At 51.0% G+C, this 17,084-nt stretch overlaps 1 protein-coding gene across 6 annotated transcripts in view; it reads right to left on the bottom strand.

The window, feature by feature from the left end:
• Positions 1 to 17,084, bottom strand: part of TMEM63C (transmembrane protein 63C) — a 51,121-nt gene that overhangs the window by 17,101 nt on the left and 16,936 nt on the right. For all 6 annotated transcript variants that reach the window (XR_002772519.1, XR_002772520.1, XM_012803515.2 and 3 more), the window contains exons 9-22: positions 14,922 to 14,995; positions 14,262 to 14,342; positions 14,025 to 14,148; positions 13,193 to 13,326; positions 11,730 to 11,852; positions 10,911 to 11,064; positions 9,663 to 9,769; positions 8,541 to 8,627; positions 7,966 to 8,031; positions 5,912 to 6,074; positions 5,545 to 5,650; positions 4,977 to 5,144; positions 3,855 to 3,964; positions 2,199 to 2,270 (exon numbers count right to left, since the gene is read on the bottom strand). Coding sequence is in view for 4 of the 6 variants with exons in the window: in XM_012803515.2 (XP_012658969.1) it covers positions 2,199 to 2,270; positions 3,855 to 3,964; positions 4,977 to 5,144; positions 5,545 to 5,650; positions 5,912 to 6,074; positions 7,966 to 8,031; positions 8,541 to 8,627; positions 9,663 to 9,769; positions 10,911 to 11,064; positions 11,730 to 11,852; positions 13,193 to 13,326; positions 14,025 to 14,148; positions 14,262 to 14,342; positions 14,922 to 14,995 (1,569 nt within the window). In the remaining 2 variants the exon portion in view is untranslated. The remainder of the gene's footprint in view (positions 1 to 2,198; positions 2,271 to 3,854; positions 3,965 to 4,976; positions 5,145 to 5,544; positions 5,651 to 5,911; positions 6,075 to 7,965; positions 8,032 to 8,540; positions 8,628 to 9,662; positions 9,770 to 10,910; positions 11,065 to 11,729; positions 11,853 to 13,192; positions 13,327 to 14,024; positions 14,149 to 14,261; positions 14,343 to 14,921; positions 14,996 to 17,084) is intronic.

Raw genomic sequence — 17,084 nt, 5'->3', positions numbered from 1 at the left:
AAAAAAAAAAAAAAGAGTTTATTTCAGTGAAATCAAACAGCCCCAGTTGATGAGGAAACAGTTTTCCAATAAAAAACTAGACATTCTCATGGTGCCAAAGTAAAACCCAAAGGTGACATGGTCATAAAGGGGAAGATGAAAAGACCAGCTATCATTCCCTTAATCAGGGGGTCACAGTAGCATCATTAATGGGGATAGCCCGGATATCATATCTCTCCTGGTAGAGGCACAATGCCTCCTAGTCCTCATGTTGAACTTGAATGTATGAAGCCTTCAGATCTGAGTTCCAGTTTTCATGGAATACAGGTAATCATGGAACCTGTTAACAGACACCATGAAGAAACGGCCGGAAAAATCCAGAAGGTGAGACATTCCGCAAAACTACTGCTTTGGTCTCTCTGGCAAGTCATGAAAAAGGGACTGTACTAAAATAAAAGGCACAGAACAGCCAATCCACAGGCACCAGGTGGATCTTGGTTTAGACAAACTATAAACGATTTTAGGGTGATTTGAAAAAGGACTGGGTATTTGAAGAGATGAAAAGATTATATATATGGAAAGACAGAGATTGTTAACTTCAAAGCAGATTATGAAACAGTATGTGTAGTATTCTTTAATTTTAAAAAGCTACAAGACGCATATATAAAATTATCTGGACGAGATATACAATATACAAATATCTGGAAGAATATACACTAAGGCATAAACGAGATCACTGGTCATCTCTGGGAGGTGAGAATGTGGACTTTTTATTTCCTTATTCTCGATTATCTTTTTTCCCTATAATTATCTATAATGTTCATATATCACTATTATAATAATGAAAGATTTAAAAAATAAATTCTAGTAATTAAAAAAAAATCACAGGCTTTCAAATCAACTTTCAAACTTTGTTCTTCCTGGCTCAGTGACTTGGGGTCTATGTTAACTGACATTTTGAGCCCCAGGCTGTGGATAAAAATCCCTGCTGTGCGGACTCATCAAAAGATTAAGAGAATGGCAAAGGATCAGTTTCATAAGATTTCAAAAATTCATGACATTTGAGAGAGGTTGGCGACCCTTTGTATGGGAAGGGTCCCAGGCAAAAGAGAGATGTTCCTGGTTGGAAATCTTTGTCATCTCTCCAGTCCCAAAGCACTTCCTCCCCTGCCCCTCCGAGGCCATCTGACTGCCTATATGCAGGGGTCTTTTCAAAGTGAGGCAAACCTGGAGTTCTGGTGACATCTTGTGTCTGCACCTTGGGTGAGCATGTCTCCTGCTGTTTTGTCCATGCCTGGTCCTTGTGCACTTTAACCCAATTCTGCCCGTGACTAAAGAAAGCCTTATCTCCCACTGGGCCCTGTGCCCGCTCTGCATTTGCTGGAGACCAACTCTCTTCAGTGTCCCTGGTCAGATTCTCTCTTTCAGGCCTTTGCACAGGCTGCTCCTCCTCTGGAATGTTCTTCCTGGACACCCTATTTCACCTGGCAAGCCCTACTCCCGTTCCTGGGGTCAGAATAGATGTGTCCTCCTCTGGGACATGTTCTCTGAGTGCCAAGGCTGGCTGGCGCCCTTCTTCAGTGCTCCTCTGAGATGCCCTGGCATCTAGGCGCAGGCTGCCCTGTACCCAGCCCAGGGAGCTTATTGGGCATCCACATTTGTGGCAGGGATGGGGTGAGTGCTCATGCCCCTCCAGGCCGAGCCAATGCCCAGCTTTCCTGCTGGGTCCCTGTACTCTGAATCTGCCTTTCTCTTCAGGCTGGTGGGCTCACTCCTCCGTGCCACCCCTGCCTTACCATCAGCGCAGACCTCCGCTACTGCTCCCTGCAGCTCTGTCTGCTCCGCTCTGCCTGCACCTGTGCCCTTGGAGGCAGCCTTTGGTCCTGAGGCCCAGCCTCAGCATGCCCTCGCGTCTACACGACTGAAGTCTCTGAGGACGGGGTCCTCTCAACTTCGTACTTCCTCTTTGGGAACCTTCTAGACCATCTCTGGTTAATGGCTCTTCTCCTTTCCTTACTCTTCAGCCAGTGCCACGGCAATAATTGGACCTGGGCCAAGTCCTGCTGCGTCAGAGAGGGGAGCCCAAGGCGTCCCCCAGCTCCTCCCCAGTACCCAGGGTGAACACCAAATGCTGGCGTCCCCCACAATGCCACTGGAGCAGACCACCCCTGTGGGCACTGCCCTCCCAGCCTGTCCCCAGGGTACAGGTGGTGACTCACAAGGGAGGTGGGTGTGGAGGAGGTGCTGCTTGGCTCCACGTCAAACACTGTCTGGATCTCCTCCTCCTCAGTCTGCAGCAGGGAGAGGGAGGTGGTCACAGAATGGGGGTGTCAGCAGGGAGAGGGGAGGTGGTCACAGAATGGGGGTGTCAGCTCTGCGTCCCTTCCCTCCCCACATGCAGAGGAGCCTCCTGCCTGCAACTGGGCCTCTCATCACCCTGAGCTCAACTCATATTCTGCGTGTCCTGACCTTTAGCCAGCAGGGCTAAAGTCCAGGGGGACAGAAAGAGGGCTGGGATACCAGAGAGTCTCTTCTGCAAAATTCTATTCCAAAGGCCTGTAATGGGGGGACGTAAGCAGCATTTAAATTGGGGTTTAAAGAGGAGCCTGCTTTGTTTGACTCCAGGAAAAACCTTGACTTTGACATTGTCTTCTTTCTTCCTGGGATTTCTCTCCATATTTGGAATTCATCCTAAGCCAATACAGTCTAGGTCTCCGGCTGTCCTCTTTTCCTAGAGTGGACGCTTGGGCAACCAGACCACATGACACCATTGTATTAGAAAGACAGAGCTGGGGTGGGAGGTCATTCACACTGGCCCCTCACTGGCATGGCACTGCAGCCCGATGATGGAGGATGAAGGCCAGGCAGGGAGAGCACAGGTGCCTGTCCCAGGGCCCTGGGGACACCAGAAGCAAGAAGATCCTCCTCCAAGATGCTTTCTCTTCGGACTCAGCAGGATGTCAGTACTTAAAATCAACTGTCTTTTCTTTATATAAATTCATTTAAAAAGGAAACAATCACTATTGTAAACAGTAAACCTGTGCCAGTTGCTATAAGCAGAAACTTAAAAATAAAATGTGACTGTGAGAAATGAAAAGCCGCGTTTTCTTCCACCCACTTTGGGAAATGCTGGTATAGAGCACGATGTAGGCACGGCGTTGAAAAGGTATGGACTGGCTCCCTCCTCTTACGCAGCCTAATGATTAGGCTGGACCCCACTCCCAAAGAGCCAAAGGAGGCACGGGCCAGGGGTGCCGGTTCACTAGCAAGTTCAATAGCCTGGATTTTTTTTTCTTTTTTTTTTTTGCCCAGGCTAAAGTGTCGTAGTATCAACTTCAAACTCCTGGGCTAAAGTGATCCTCCTGCCTGAGTAGCTTGGACTATAGGGTTGAGTCACCACTTCCAGCTAATTTTTCTATATTTAGGAGAGATAGGGTCTCACTCTTGCTCAGGCTTGTCTTGAACTCCTGAGCTTAAAGGATCCTCCTACTTTGGCCTTCCAGAGTGCAAGGATTACAGATGTGAGCTAGATAGTCCTTGCTCAGCCCTCCAGCCCTTGGAATGGTGCTCACAGCTCAGTGGCTGGACTAGACTCCCATCATAGAGTCCACTGCTTGGAGGAGGGGTCAGAGGTTAGAAAAGGAAAGGGCAGCTATCTTCTGGGTGGGGGAAGGGCCTGAGCTAGTGCAAGGCATGTATGTGTGCATGTGTGCACACATGAGAGCTTGCACGGAGCTTGCACACCCACAGTCAGAGAGAAAGGTGAGACTCTTTCCTCCTGGAATACTGTGGGTGTGCAGGCCAGGACGGTGTCCTAGACCTGTGTCCCCCAGGGGCCAGGAGAACCAGTAAGGAAGGGCAGGTTGGCAACTCACCGGGACGTCAGTGGTCATCCAAAACCTACCCAGAAAGATGCCAAGAAAAGCAATTATTGTGGAAATGAGGAGGTTGGTCATGGAAAAAATGGTGATGGTGTGGAGGATACCTGCCAAGGAGAAGAAAAGGCCATGGGTAAGTGTTTGCAAGCTGAGCTGTCACCCCAACCAACAGATCCCTGGGGATCATCTCAGCACTTCGGCAAGGGCTGAGAACTGTTCTACTTGATCAGTTAGAATTTGGCATCTTATAGATTCCTCAAAAGAAATGTTTTCATTGACTTAAGTACCCACTTAAGTGCCCATGAAACATGTCCTTCTGACCTACCCCTGGGAAGTCTCTTTGAGTCCCCATTTCTGCCACTGCTCCCAAACAATCTCCACTCTCCACCTCTCCCTGCAAGCCCTTCCCAAGTTAGCACACTCAGATACTCATGCTATGGCACTGATGAGGAATCCTGAATGCAAAAATCATTTACATTTCATTTGGGTATCTTTGGTCCCCCTTTTATGGTAGCAGTTTTCTAACTAGGTAAATATCAACAATTATTCTTTTCAGTCAAAGGCCACTAGGCCACTGCTTCCCTTTGCTCACAGCAGTATGTTGTAGGAGCAAGTGACAGTAAACCACTCCACTGGGAAGGTTAAGGTCAAGCATCCAGAGGGAAGGTCAGTGGAATTGGGGGCTGCCTGGGGGTACGAGTCCCTCCCAGGGGGTTAAGCTGGGAGATTCTCCTCTGTGGCTTCTATGAGGTGTCTCTGTGCCCCTTGAAGCTTTGTGTAGCCAAAAAGTTTCCAACAGCCCATGAAACCAGGCATTTTTTAGCACATTAGAGGAAATGTCGTGGCCATTGAGCCCCAAATAGCTACTGTTCTATTTTCTGCCAGGCTGGAGTCAGAATGAAGGAATATGATGTTTCCTGTCCTGAAGGGCTGGAACCCAAATCCAGATAACTTGGACCATATGCGTCCAGGCCCTCCCCTTAGCCTCAAAATTCTGTCAAGATGCTGATGCATGCACTGGCCATGGCCAAATCCAGCAAGCCGTGTTGTGTTGTCCCTCACAGAGAGTCAGTGTTAAGGAGCTCACAGAGCAGTGGGACAGGTGGAGGGGGTACCTACCTAACCGCAAGATGGAGAAGAAGAGCATCCAGAACAGGCCCAGCAGTGGCGCGAAGATGGCCTGGGAGACAGCAGCCATGTGGATCTGCTCGTTCAGTTTGGTGGGTGCAAAGGAGTAGTACATGTTATAGCGATCTGTTAAATGCTTCAGGCTCAGGTAGATCAGCCCTGGGGGGCCAGAAGACAGAGACATACTCAGGGGCTACTTCAGCAGTTGGGACCTGTGTCTGCCACCCCAATGTGCCCACAGACTCAGAAAGCCAGATTCAGTACTATCATCAAAGTAACAAGAGCCAAGGATGACAGCCAGCTCTGGGATGCTGACCTGCTGGTCCAGCATCTTCCCTTGAGTTCCCAGACTGTGTTCTTCCAGCTTGCTCACAGTCATTCATTCATGCTTTCATGTGACAAACATTCTGCAGCAGCAGCCATCTAACCTCAGCTCCCTCCCTCCACCTTGGCCCTGACACCGCCTCATGTGCCAAGAGACGGCCTTATGCTGTGGGTCTCAATTCCTCCTCCAGTCTTGAGAATGTGCAGTCCTGGGTGTTCCCCAGTGATGACTCACCGAAAGGGACAATGATGGGACAAGTAATGCTGTATCCCATCACCACGGTGAAGACGTTCATCATCCACGCGTACTCCCGCCCATACTGGAAGTCTATGGCCTGGTTCTGGGACAGAAGGCAGGGTCACCTGGAGGTTACCCAGTCCCCTTGGCCTGGTTACCCCTGCAGCTCTCATAGGCCACCTGGGTGCTAGCTGGCAGCTCAGGCCTGGAGATAGCCTTCCTGTGGACCCTGGAGTCCCTGCCACAGCCAGTCATCCATGCCATCCCTCCAACCTCAGGTTGCTCAGGGCTCCCAGCAGGCCCCTCCCTGACACTCTTCCTAGAGACACTGAGGGCTGTGCTCAGGGTAGGACCTGGCCCTCACCTTTCTGATGTGGACTCTCTCTGGCTCCGACCTGGAGAAGAAGAGGCGGGTGCTGTACCAGCAGAGTGACCCCAGGCGCAGCAGGTCCATGCCTGTGCCAAGGAAAGCTGCCGTGATCACATAATTGACGAAGAAGGCACCATTGTCGGGCAGGAACACACACCTAGGCAGAGGGTGGGAGGCGGGGAGGAGATAGCAAAAGCAGCCAGGGGGCAGGGAAAGGGGAGAAATGTGAGAGGGAGGAGGAGAGAGGAAGAGAAAATCAGCAGAGAAAGCGGAGACAGATGAGGAGAAGAGTTTCACATACACAGATGATCAATATCTCCCCAACCCAATTTAAGTTCACAAGAAGCCTTTTGAGCAGGGCTGGGCATGGACCACAAATGTGGATATTTCAGGGGATCCATGCACGGGCTTGATCTAAAGCAGGGTGTCTGACCCGGGTCCACAGACTCCAGGGAGTCCGTGAGTGAGAATCTGGGGCTCTGTGGACCTTGCATGGGAAAGAAAAGTTACATCTTTATTTTCATTAATCTCTATTTTTTAAAATCTCAAATTAATATGAGGGTACAAATGTTTAGATTACCTTGTTCTCATTTCCAGGGAGAAGCAAAAGAGCCCCTCACCCAGGGGGTGTGTTATACACCCTCACAACGTGCACATTAGGTGAGATCCCACCTCATGCCCTCCCTCCTTCTGCCAATCATCTCCCCCTCTCCCCCTTCCCCTTGCCGCCTTCGCCTTCCTCCGTATTAGACTATATTTGTGTTCATTAATCTCTAACTGAAATTTAGCATTTCCTTCCATTAAGAATACAGGCAGCAAATCCCAGGGGTGTTCACAGGTGAGGTGACTTTATCATCACTTGAAGTCAGATATTTTCTTGCCACCTTGCAGTTACTCTTGGCATCTTACGGCATCATTTGTATCCGTCATCATTTCAAAATGATGGTAGGTATGTGTATCAGACAGGCTGCTAAGTTCCGCACCATTGAACTTCTCCTGGCTACAGATGTGTAATTGACACAGCTGGTCAACTTCCACTAGGAGTTATTGGGACGGTTGCCTGTTACCTCTGCTGCTTTCCAGTGTCCTGGTCTACAAGATTCTGTCATCTTTCTTTCTGTCTTCCAAAAGTGACACCTGCAAGCTTCTGAGCATATTTCAGAACTCCTTCAAACGCTATTCTTTCTTAATGGCATCAGAGTTGAGGCATAAACTCACAACCCATTTCTTTCTCATACATAAACTGTGTTGAAGATATTGGCCTAGTCAAAGATGAACACAATTATCTTAGAAATAAAAACGGAATACAACGATAGTTTAACCTTGGAGATTTCTGGTCCTTGCCTTAGGCCGCAAGCTGTGCAAACCTGCATGTCATGCCCAACATATATTTGAAAACTGAGATGGTCAACACTTATAACCACAAAATAAAAGATCAAAACAGGCTACGTGTCTGACATGAACTGCATGTTGCCTAATCAAAGATCACTCCCTAAATTAGTGTTCTTTTCCCATAAGTAAGGTCAGCATTCACACTATTTTTAAAACAATAAAATGTAACTTTAGCTTTCCTATATTTAAAATGTTGTTCCTGATGGGTTAGAAAGTCTGTGTTGCGAATTTGTTTTTAAAAATATTTCGATAATTATAGGCGGGTATATTTGTTTTCTTTGCAATCCTTTTATTTTGTACACTTAAAGACATCATTTGGAATACACGTAAAATTGGCAAAATCTGGGTTTTTTTGTGGATTGTACCAATGTGCATTTTCTGGTTTTGATACTGTGCTATAGTTAGGCAAAATGTTGCCAGCAGGGGACACTGGATAAGAGTACATGGGATGTACCTCATATGTGAATCCATAATTTTTCCAAAGATGTCATTCTGAGAAGGGGTCCCTGGACTTTACCAAATTGCCAAATGAGAGTGCTCACGCGCGTCTGTCTATACCTCTGGGAGCAAATCAGGTGTCGGACTCTGGGAAGGGCACCCATATCCACCCCAGCGGAGCACACAGACCCCCCTGGGGCACCCATGGGAGTACTCACTGGAACCTGATGGATGCATGCTCTAGATAGTAGATGTCAAACAGCCAGCGGAAAAAGACATTCAAACTAGAAGCAAGAACAGGGCAGGCCCTTTAGTTAAAGAATCTCTGCCTGGCTTCCCTCCTTCCATCCTCTCCTGCTCTATCCCCAGAGACTCTTGCCTTGTTGCAGTCGGCGAGTCCCTCTTCTTTCTGAGTGCTGGGCCACCCCTGCCTTGAACCCTTGGCTTTCAGCTCAGGGCCACCTCCTCCAGCAAACCTTAGCCAGCCATTTCTCCCGCTGTGCTCACTCCCCCTTCTGAATTTCTCCTGCTTGCTGGCTGCATCTTCCTACCCTGGGCCATGTGTCAGCTGGCAGGCTGGCCTTGTGATGAACTCTTTGAGGGTAGCGTTCATGGCTGACACATTAGAGTTTGCATGATACCTGGTTTATCTATGCCCATGACAGGCACAGGACTGTCATTTGAGCAGTGGACTTGGCAGCAACCACAGGTAGGCCTACGGCGTCTGAAGGAGGAGAGTCTAACCCTAAGGCGAGCCTGGCTGAGAGAGGAGGCATAATTGGAAGTGAGATACCTGGTCAGTCCCATAGAGGGCAAAATGACCACCATGAACACCAGAAATATGTAGCACTTGTGCACTATGATCAGATTTTGACTTGATCTGGAAGGAAACAGAGAAATTCATCAATGTGTGGGACATAATAAGAACTACAGGCCTAACTACACAATGGAAAGAGAGATATATATACATGTGTGTCTGTGTGTATGTTCAGACATGAGAGAGAGAGAAAGGGACAACTGTCTGGGCTCGGAAACTGGTTTAATTGTACAGACCAGTGCTAGCTCCACAAAGCACCATTAGCTATGTTGCATCTGGGAGCAGTAGAGAAGATCAGCAGGATCAACTAGTGATGTCTGGACTAGTGATTCTTCCCTGGACACAGGAAGGAATGAAAGAGATAGCTTGTATTTGACATCTCTGTGTTAAAGAGACATTACCAATGATACTTGGGATCCCCATGGAACGTCAATGATTCTTACAAGCCTTGTTCTTGGCCAGAGGAAAGGTCAGCAAGGTTTTCTGTTAGGACAAAACTTTTGACTTGCTGTCTGGCACAGTGGTATGAACTTTGGTGCAAGAGATACCTTTTGAGACACATACAGACTTCAGGCCAAGGCAATGCCATCTGCCCAGGATATGGTAAATATTTTCTACCCAATTAGCTACCACTATAGGGCTAAGAAATAGAAAAGCTCCTGATTGTTTAAAATGTTGGCACTGTGAAGGCCAAATGTGTCAACAGTTGAATTGAATTCACAGGCCTCTGCCACGGCCATAGCAGCCCACTGGACATGCTTTCCTGGACAAGTCTTTACATCCTGTGTTTTCTGCCTGGAACTCCTGGCCCCATCTACCTTGTGCCCACAGCTCCATCCCTGCAGTGTCTGACTGGGTGCTGAGGGAACAGCCTACAGAGGGGTTGGGTTTGGCCCCTCACCCCTTAGATGGTGGCTCCATCTCAGCACCTCTGAGGATGGAGGGCCAGAGACAAACCAGGCCCTCCTTCCAAAGTGGGAAACACCTTTTGGTGTTTGGGGGCAGATTTGAGCATTAAGATCATCCCAGATCCATTCTCCTCCTTTTGCCAGGCTGATGGGGGTGGCTAGGGGAGTAGGAAAGGACGCCCCAGGTCACCTGGTCCAGTGAGCCTCTAGGAAGGCAGAGAAGTAGACGATCAGGGGCAGTATCACCGTGAAGGCCCAGAGCATCACGGAGGGGAAGAACTGGGTCACGATCGGGCTCTGTGGGTCAGAGGGGAGGAAGGCAGGAGACATGTCAGTGTCAGGAGACTGTCCCTCTTGCAAGCTAGCCCTGCTTCTACTGTATCCCTCTTTTCCTCCAGCTCAATCCCAGGGCAGGCTGCCCTCCAAGAGACTGAGAGGGAACCAGGCTTTCCTTCCATGCCTTCCTGTCCAGGGATCTGCCTGGCTGGGGGCAGACAGAGATTGACACTTCAAGATTAAGCAGAGTCCCTGAGAGGCCAGGGCTTCTACATTAAGGTCACTGGAGGGGCAGTTTGAGCACTTCACACTGAGGCTAACTACAGTCCCTTGTCTCCCACATGGGGACGACACTGTGCTGTGATGATGCGTGAGCAGGGGGTAGCGGGGTGGGGGAGGAGAGTCCTCAGGGAAGGCTGTGGCACTCCCAGGATGCATGTTGCTGGGGGCCTAAGAGGACAAAAAGTCAGCAGCAGTAGTGTTGCTTGCCGTTGTGTGCGAGTGTGTGTGTGTTTCTGGGAATGGTGATGGGGATAGTGTAGAAGGAAGAGCGTTCTCGGTTCCTTGTAATGGCCTTGAAGCTACAGAATTGGAAAATGGGCCAATGCTTCCTCTGAGCTGCACTGTCAGGAAGAGGTGCCCTCCACCTTCAGGGATGGCTCTGGAGGGGCCGAGGGCTCCCAGTCTCGAGAGGAGGTGTCTAAACATGGGGGAGGTAGCGACAGGTCTAGAGTCCCACTTCCCTTACAGGGCTGTGTGGGGACTTAGCTCACTCTCCTCACCCTCAACCCTACCACTCAAACCAAGAAACTTCTCGCCCTAGAGAACTTGTGGAGAATGAAGCTGTTCACACTGGCCACACTCTCCATACTTCTAGCCAGCCTACGATGACCCCACCTGAGCCCATGCTGACCAGGCCACCCATTCCCCCAAACTCACCCCAGGAACCATCTACAGCTCCCTCATTTCCTTTCCTCTCCAGCCCCATCACTGAGATGGGCGATGACCCACCTTTATCCCTTCAGATGAACGCTCTGCCCCACCATTTACACCACTGCCACCTCCACAGTGCTGGGGTATCTGGGTCCCCCAGCCCATCCTCGCCTGAGTTTTTCCTTGATCTCCCTGGGGCCCCCAGACCTGGCCTGAGCAGAGGAGGCACCTGCAGGTTCTCGATGGGGCGGGTGACGTTGTACATGTCGATGGTGTTTATGATGATAGCAGGCGTGGTGAGGAAGAAGAAGAGGAAGAAGAGGAAGGTGTTGATTGCAATAAAGCGGGCCCACCAAAAGAAGCGGCGGACAGACAGGTGTTTCCTGGGATGGGTGGGAGGCACACAAAGAGACAGGTGTTAGAGAGCCCGACGCGATCTCCTGCATGCCAGCTGTGGATCCAGGCTTCCCTGCTCTAATTCAGGTCCCTGGACCCAAACCTGTGTGCAGCAGTTTGAAATGGCTCTAAATATATTGCACAGGTGAACCAGAAATGGATCTGGGCTGTTTCTTTTTTTTTTTGAGACAGGAGCCTCAAGCTGTCCCCCTGGGTAGAGTGCTGTAGCATCACAGCTCACAGCAACCTCCAACTCCTGAGCTCAAGCGAGTCTCCTGACTCAGCCTCCCGAGTAGCTAGGACCACAGGTGCCCACCACAATACCCGGCTATTTTTTGGTTGCAGCCATCATTGTTGTTTGGCGGACCAGGGCTGGATTTGAACCCGCCACCTTGGGTGTATGTGGCTGGCATCTTAGCCACTTGAGCCACAGGCGCCGAGCCTGGGCTCTTTCTTTAGGAAAACCCTTTTCCATAGGCACTGGGCATCTTCCATGCTTATGGGAGTGAGCTCGGGGTAGGTAGAGACTAGTGCTCAGGAGAGTTAGTGACACAGCCCAGTGGGGTTGTGAATTTAGACGGCACTGGGCACAGTCCAGTCCAGGGAGAGGGGGGCCCCATCTTGCTGCCTGCTCAAAGGAGAGGGGGCATACCAGACAATGTCTTTGGGGTGTGGGGCAACAGTGACCCTCCAGCAGTGGGACTTGACGATGGTAGTCACCGAGGACTGCTGAGGGTGCATGCCACACTGGATGTACTTGTAATCATCCCGGACGCTGCAGAGACAGAAGAGGAGGAGGAGACAGAGGTCTGGGGATGCAAGGATGGGCTTAGGAAGGTCTCCTGCCTGGGTCCCAGGGCTGCTACGGCCATCCCACACAGGGGGAGCACATATCCTTCCTGGGGATTCTTGAAGCTTTGGCTATGTCTCCCAGGATGTTACAGGTGGATAGTCCCTAAGGCCCCAAATATGGAGGGAAGGGTCATTCAAGGGTGCATAGGCTGCCCAGGAAAGGGAGGGGTACCACATGGCTCTCAGTCTCTGCCTTTCCTCCTTAACGACACGGATATGTTCTTTCTTTGAGATTGAGGAGGAGGGACTAATCTTAGCCTCATTTTAGTATCAGTGACTACCAATTATTGAGTTCTTCATATGTAGTAATTGGTGATTAATATAGTCTCAATCACATGGATCACTACATTGAGTGGCCTAGAGACACAGTAAAGAGGGGCAGGCCCTGGCCCTGGAGCCCTGCCTTTGGCCTTCTAACTCATATTATACCCTGGTTAAGCCTCAGGTCTACTCTACCTGGAAATGACGTCTCTGAAAATGAACACTGTTATGTTATGTGGTGTATTGCTTTATACAACACACACACACACATTAAATAGAACACCCTCTGGGTGGTGGTCAGGGCAGATATCAGTCACCAAATTTGACAGATATGAAGTCTGAATGCAAATAACTCGCACAGTTGAGTACCATTATCTGTGACTAAAATCTAGGCTGCTCCACTATCCCTTGGTAGAGTTGGGCCGGGTGAGGACAAAGTGCATGGTCAGCCTGCCCCAGGGAGAGGAGGGCTCCACAGTCTTCAAGAGACTGATTCAGCCCTCCCTTAGGACTTTGGCTCAGTCCTAAGGATCCTTCTAGAACATTCCAGGGTAGACCTAATACACTCCCTATTGAGGTGGGACTGCTAGAGGCTTGGACAGAGAAGAGAGGAGCCGGAGGCCTTTGAACTGGGGGAGGCCCGTAGCAGCAGAGGAAGGCAACAGGGAGAAAACAGAGCATCCTTATCCAGGCTGGAAGACGAAGCACAGGGTCAAAGGCTACTCTGACCACCTCTGTGCTGGAGCAGCGACACGGGAGTGAGGAGATCAGGGCTGGGCATCTCTAGGGACCAGCTGGCCCTGGCAGCTGGGGAATTGATCAGCCATCTCACTGGGGAGCCAGAGGCTGGCATCCCTTGGGGGGCATGGAAGGGCTGAGGGAAGGTTGGAATAGGGCAATACGGAGCGAGACTCACTCCTCCACCCCTTGGAGGAGGGGTGAGAAAGGATAGTGAGCAGAGGTCCACCCATGGAGGCAGCAAGCCACTGCCCTGGCACTCACCGCTTTGCCATACTCGCATCCTGGAAGGTGACAAAGATCAGGTCAAGTCGCTTCAGTAGGACACGGTTGAGCTCTTCATTGAACTCATCAGTCAGCTGCTCCTCCAGCTCACTGTAGTACTGCTCTGCGTCTACCTAGGGCCAGAGGTGCCCTCAGAGCTGGAGAGGCCAGAGCCCTGGACACGGGTGCCTCTCTCCTCAGCAGCCCAGGGGGTGTGAGACCTTGAAGCCTGGCAAAGAGCTCAAGACCCTAAGTGGGCTCCAAAGTCCCACCTCTAGAATAAAAGCAAGTTGCTCCCCACCCTTAGATCTAGGGAAAGTGAGGCATAGCCAAGGGTAAGGGGGTGCTTTCAGACTTGGGGTACACATGAGAGAGGTGATAAGGTAGGTTTTCAGGAGGGGGGAATGACGTTTTTTCTGGACTGGATGGGATTTAGTCCTGCCCTGATTCCAAGTCTTGAGGCCCCCTCCAGACATAGTGGTCAGATGGTTGGAGGGTCATCTTCAAATATTCCTGTCCTATCTCTTTGGAAGTCTGAGGCCTGACAGCCTCCTGCAGCCAACTGTGTTCTTGTTGGTCCTTCCGTCTGGTCCCCCATCTAAGCCCAGTCTCCCCAGACTGCTGTGGAGGTGACCCCCCAGAAAGGCTGAGTCTCCTCTGCATGCTCAGCAGGGAGGCAGGGCACTGTGGAAGGGGAGGGAGGAGCCAGGGGCCAGGGCCCCAGGGCAGACCTGAATGAGGCCTGAGGCCCGGGGGTGTGGAGAAGAGCACAGGGCCTAGAACCCCAGGCCATCTCCCCTCTCTTTCCATCACCCATGCCCATGTCAGTTACCTCCTTGAAACAGGGCCAGCACTTGCAGAAGCACAAGCGGGAGCAAGGATGGGTCCTAATCATCACTTTCCCGGTCTTCTTGGCCCTGGCTGTATAGTAGAGTCGGCCTCGCATGGCGTGGCGCCTGCCAGTAGTAAGCGAGGGGGAGGGACCTTTAGTCAGGGGCCAGCAGAGACCCATCCTCCCCCAACTTCTACCCCCCACTCCAGACCCTGGAAGGCCCTGCTGTGGGCTCACCTCAGATCATCTAAGTCGATCAGGGTCCTGACGTCATAGCAGAAGTGGACTCTGGTCACCATGCACCCTGGATAGGCCTCGCTACAGCCACAAATATGGGTGCTGAGTCAGCCTGTGGGGTCCAGGATGTGCTGCCCTACCCTCTCTACCCATTGTGACAGCTCCGAGGTGGGGCAGCTCAATGGCCTAGGGGAGAGTCCCCACTTGCCCCTAAGGCCAGACTTCAGGGTTCAAACCCTGATAATCTCAGAGTTGCCAAATCCTACATGATTCAGAACAGGGCCCGGGGGCAGAGCTCCAACTACTGGGGAACCCAGAAGACAGTTGTTCACAAAGAGATAATTAGCTCAGTGGATGGTGGCCCTGGGGACAGGAACTTCAGGTCACAAAAGAGGTCTCCAGACGATCTGCTGTAAATAGCTGTGGTCTAGGGGCTCCCTGGACTCGGGAGCAACAGGGGAGAGGAGAAGCAGCACCACGCACATCACACCATGATGTGCAGGAAACCCTCTCCAGCCCCGGCGCTCCTCCCTCATCTATGAGCCCAGGGAGAGTCACCACCTGGGGCGTTGCTATTCCGACGCACATTACCGCCTCAGCACCTAGGCAGGGCTGCCAGGAGGAGGTGATCCCTGCTTTAGCCCACCCTGACTCACTTACTGAAAATGCCTCATGATGATTTCTGGATCTTGGATGTCTTTGGGAACATAGGTGATCATTAATGTCCTTGTGACCTGGGTGGGAAGGGTAAACAGAGAAAGGAGACTGTGCTTGTGTAGGAATCCCAGATATCTGGGTCTTCTGGGGGCTAGGGCTGCTGTTCCTAGCCAACCAGGCTGCCAGATGCCCAATCAGTGCCTCCCTGTGAGTAAGCTATGTACCAGCCTCTCTCAGCCTGTGGTGTGACAGCTGAGCCGGCAGCTCTGAGGTCAGCAAACCGTGCCTCTGTGATTGTCTGTGCCCCTGCTATGGGCCCCCCTGCCATGGATGGTTGTGGGCAGGAGGGCTGGGAGGCCATGGACAGGGCTGGGTGGAGGACCAGAGTACCATGAGTGGAAAGGGCAGCTCACACCCACTTGCTGTCCACAACAATATTTAGTCTCCCTGCAACTCCCACTGTTCTGGCATAAAGTGTTACATCACTAGATTAGACTGGCCAGGCTGGTTGGGAGGTGAGCGGTACTTTGGAGAGAAGATGGGGAAGCTTGCTCAAAACTTAATGTTGTATTTTATTCTGAGCCATCACGTTCAAGATGATAGTCTAGTAAACTGTGCTCTAAGATTCGGTCTCTTGGCAGAAGCCTCTGGTAACAATAAAGAAAACTGAAGTAGCTGAGTCTAGACTGGTCCGGGGAGACCAAGCCTCCATGCTTGGCAGGCTGAAGCACTGGGGACACTTTTCAGGGTATGTGGATTTGCACTCTGGGTGGGCTTAAAGGGAATCAGTCCTTTTGGATGGATGGCCTCCAAGGAGCTGACCCTACTCTAACGTACCTTTGAAAGGATGGGAGCAAAGAACATCATCCTCACTGTCACTGTTGCCTAAGGTGACCAGATTTTAACATTGGTAAAGCGGGACACTATTGACGGGGGGTGGGGTGGGGCCTGACAACAATGCAAACTTTGATAAGCAGTTCTGGATAATCATTTCTCAACAGTTATTTGTTATTATTACAGTTTAACATTATAAAATTAACAAAAATAATATAAAACTCATATCCTGGCAAAATAGCCACATGGTAGCCGAAAACCGTATAGTCCCTTACTGTTCTCCCACCCGTTCGTGCATTCTTTCCAAAAATCAGGACTTTTTTTAAAACACCGCAGGACGTGGGACAAATTGTTAAAAAGCGGGACATCTGGTCACCCTACTGTTGCCCTTACCTACCAGAGCATGGGTGCTAGGCCAGACAGGTGGCACTGCCGGGGCCCACTGTGAGCATTTGTCTCTGCACACCAAAGACAGCCACCTGCTACAATTGCTGAGCCCCTGCTCAGTGCTCTTTCCTGGCCTTGTTTGGCTTTTGTGCAGGGTAAGAACTTGAATTAGAAGAGTTAAAGCCCCCAAAGGAAGTCTCCAACCAGTGGTGGACAGGAAGTTCATGGAAAAATACCCCTTTCCCTCTAGGATGGAAAAATTCTGGAGCATGTATTCTATGCTGACCCCCAGATTTCCGGGTGGGGTTGGGCTCCAGCTGCCTGAGATGGCAAGGGGCCTGCCACTCAGTATTCCCAGGTATTGGCTGCCTTCTCCTCCCCTCTCACTTCCTTACTTGCCCACTGTCCTTTTCTGAGACCATCTCCCAAATATATGAATGCTACCCAATCCCTGCCTCAAGGTCTGCTTGAGTGGTGGGGTGGGGTCACCCACACTGAGACGGTGGGGTTTGCAGGGTGGGATGGGGGGTCACTGGCCTCTGGGGAGATTGCAGAAAAGGGTAAGGCATAGACCCAGTTGGTGTGGGCAAGGCCAGGCATTCAGCAGGGGTCCCTGGCCACTTAGGAAGGTGGCCTCCCACTGGCCTGGGGCCTTGTTAACTCCTTAGTTTGTGGATGGTGGGAGGTACAGGGGTCCTTAGAGAGGGGCCAGGGCAGTAGAAGTACAAGGATGGCGGGCGGCGCCTGTGATTCAATGAGTAGGGCACCGGCCCTATATACTGAGGTGGCGAGTTTGAACCCGGCCCCGGCCAAACCGCAACAAAAAATAGCTGGGCGTTGTGGCAGGTGACTGTACTCCCAGCTACTCAGGAGGCTGAGGCAAGAGAATTGCCTAAGCCCAGGAGTCAGAGGTTGCTGTGAGCTGTGATGCCACAGCACTCTACC

This window comes from Otolemur garnettii, unplaced genomic scaffold (genome assembly GCF_000181295.1).
Source record: "Otolemur garnettii isolate 467f Iridium unplaced genomic scaffold, OtoGar3 scaffold00020, whole genome shotgun sequence".
Lineage (NCBI taxonomy): Eukaryota > Metazoa > Chordata > Mammalia > Primates > Galagidae > Otolemur > Otolemur garnettii.
Note: the sequence above shows the minus strand (reverse complement) of the source record. Positions and strands in the feature narration are given on the sequence as shown.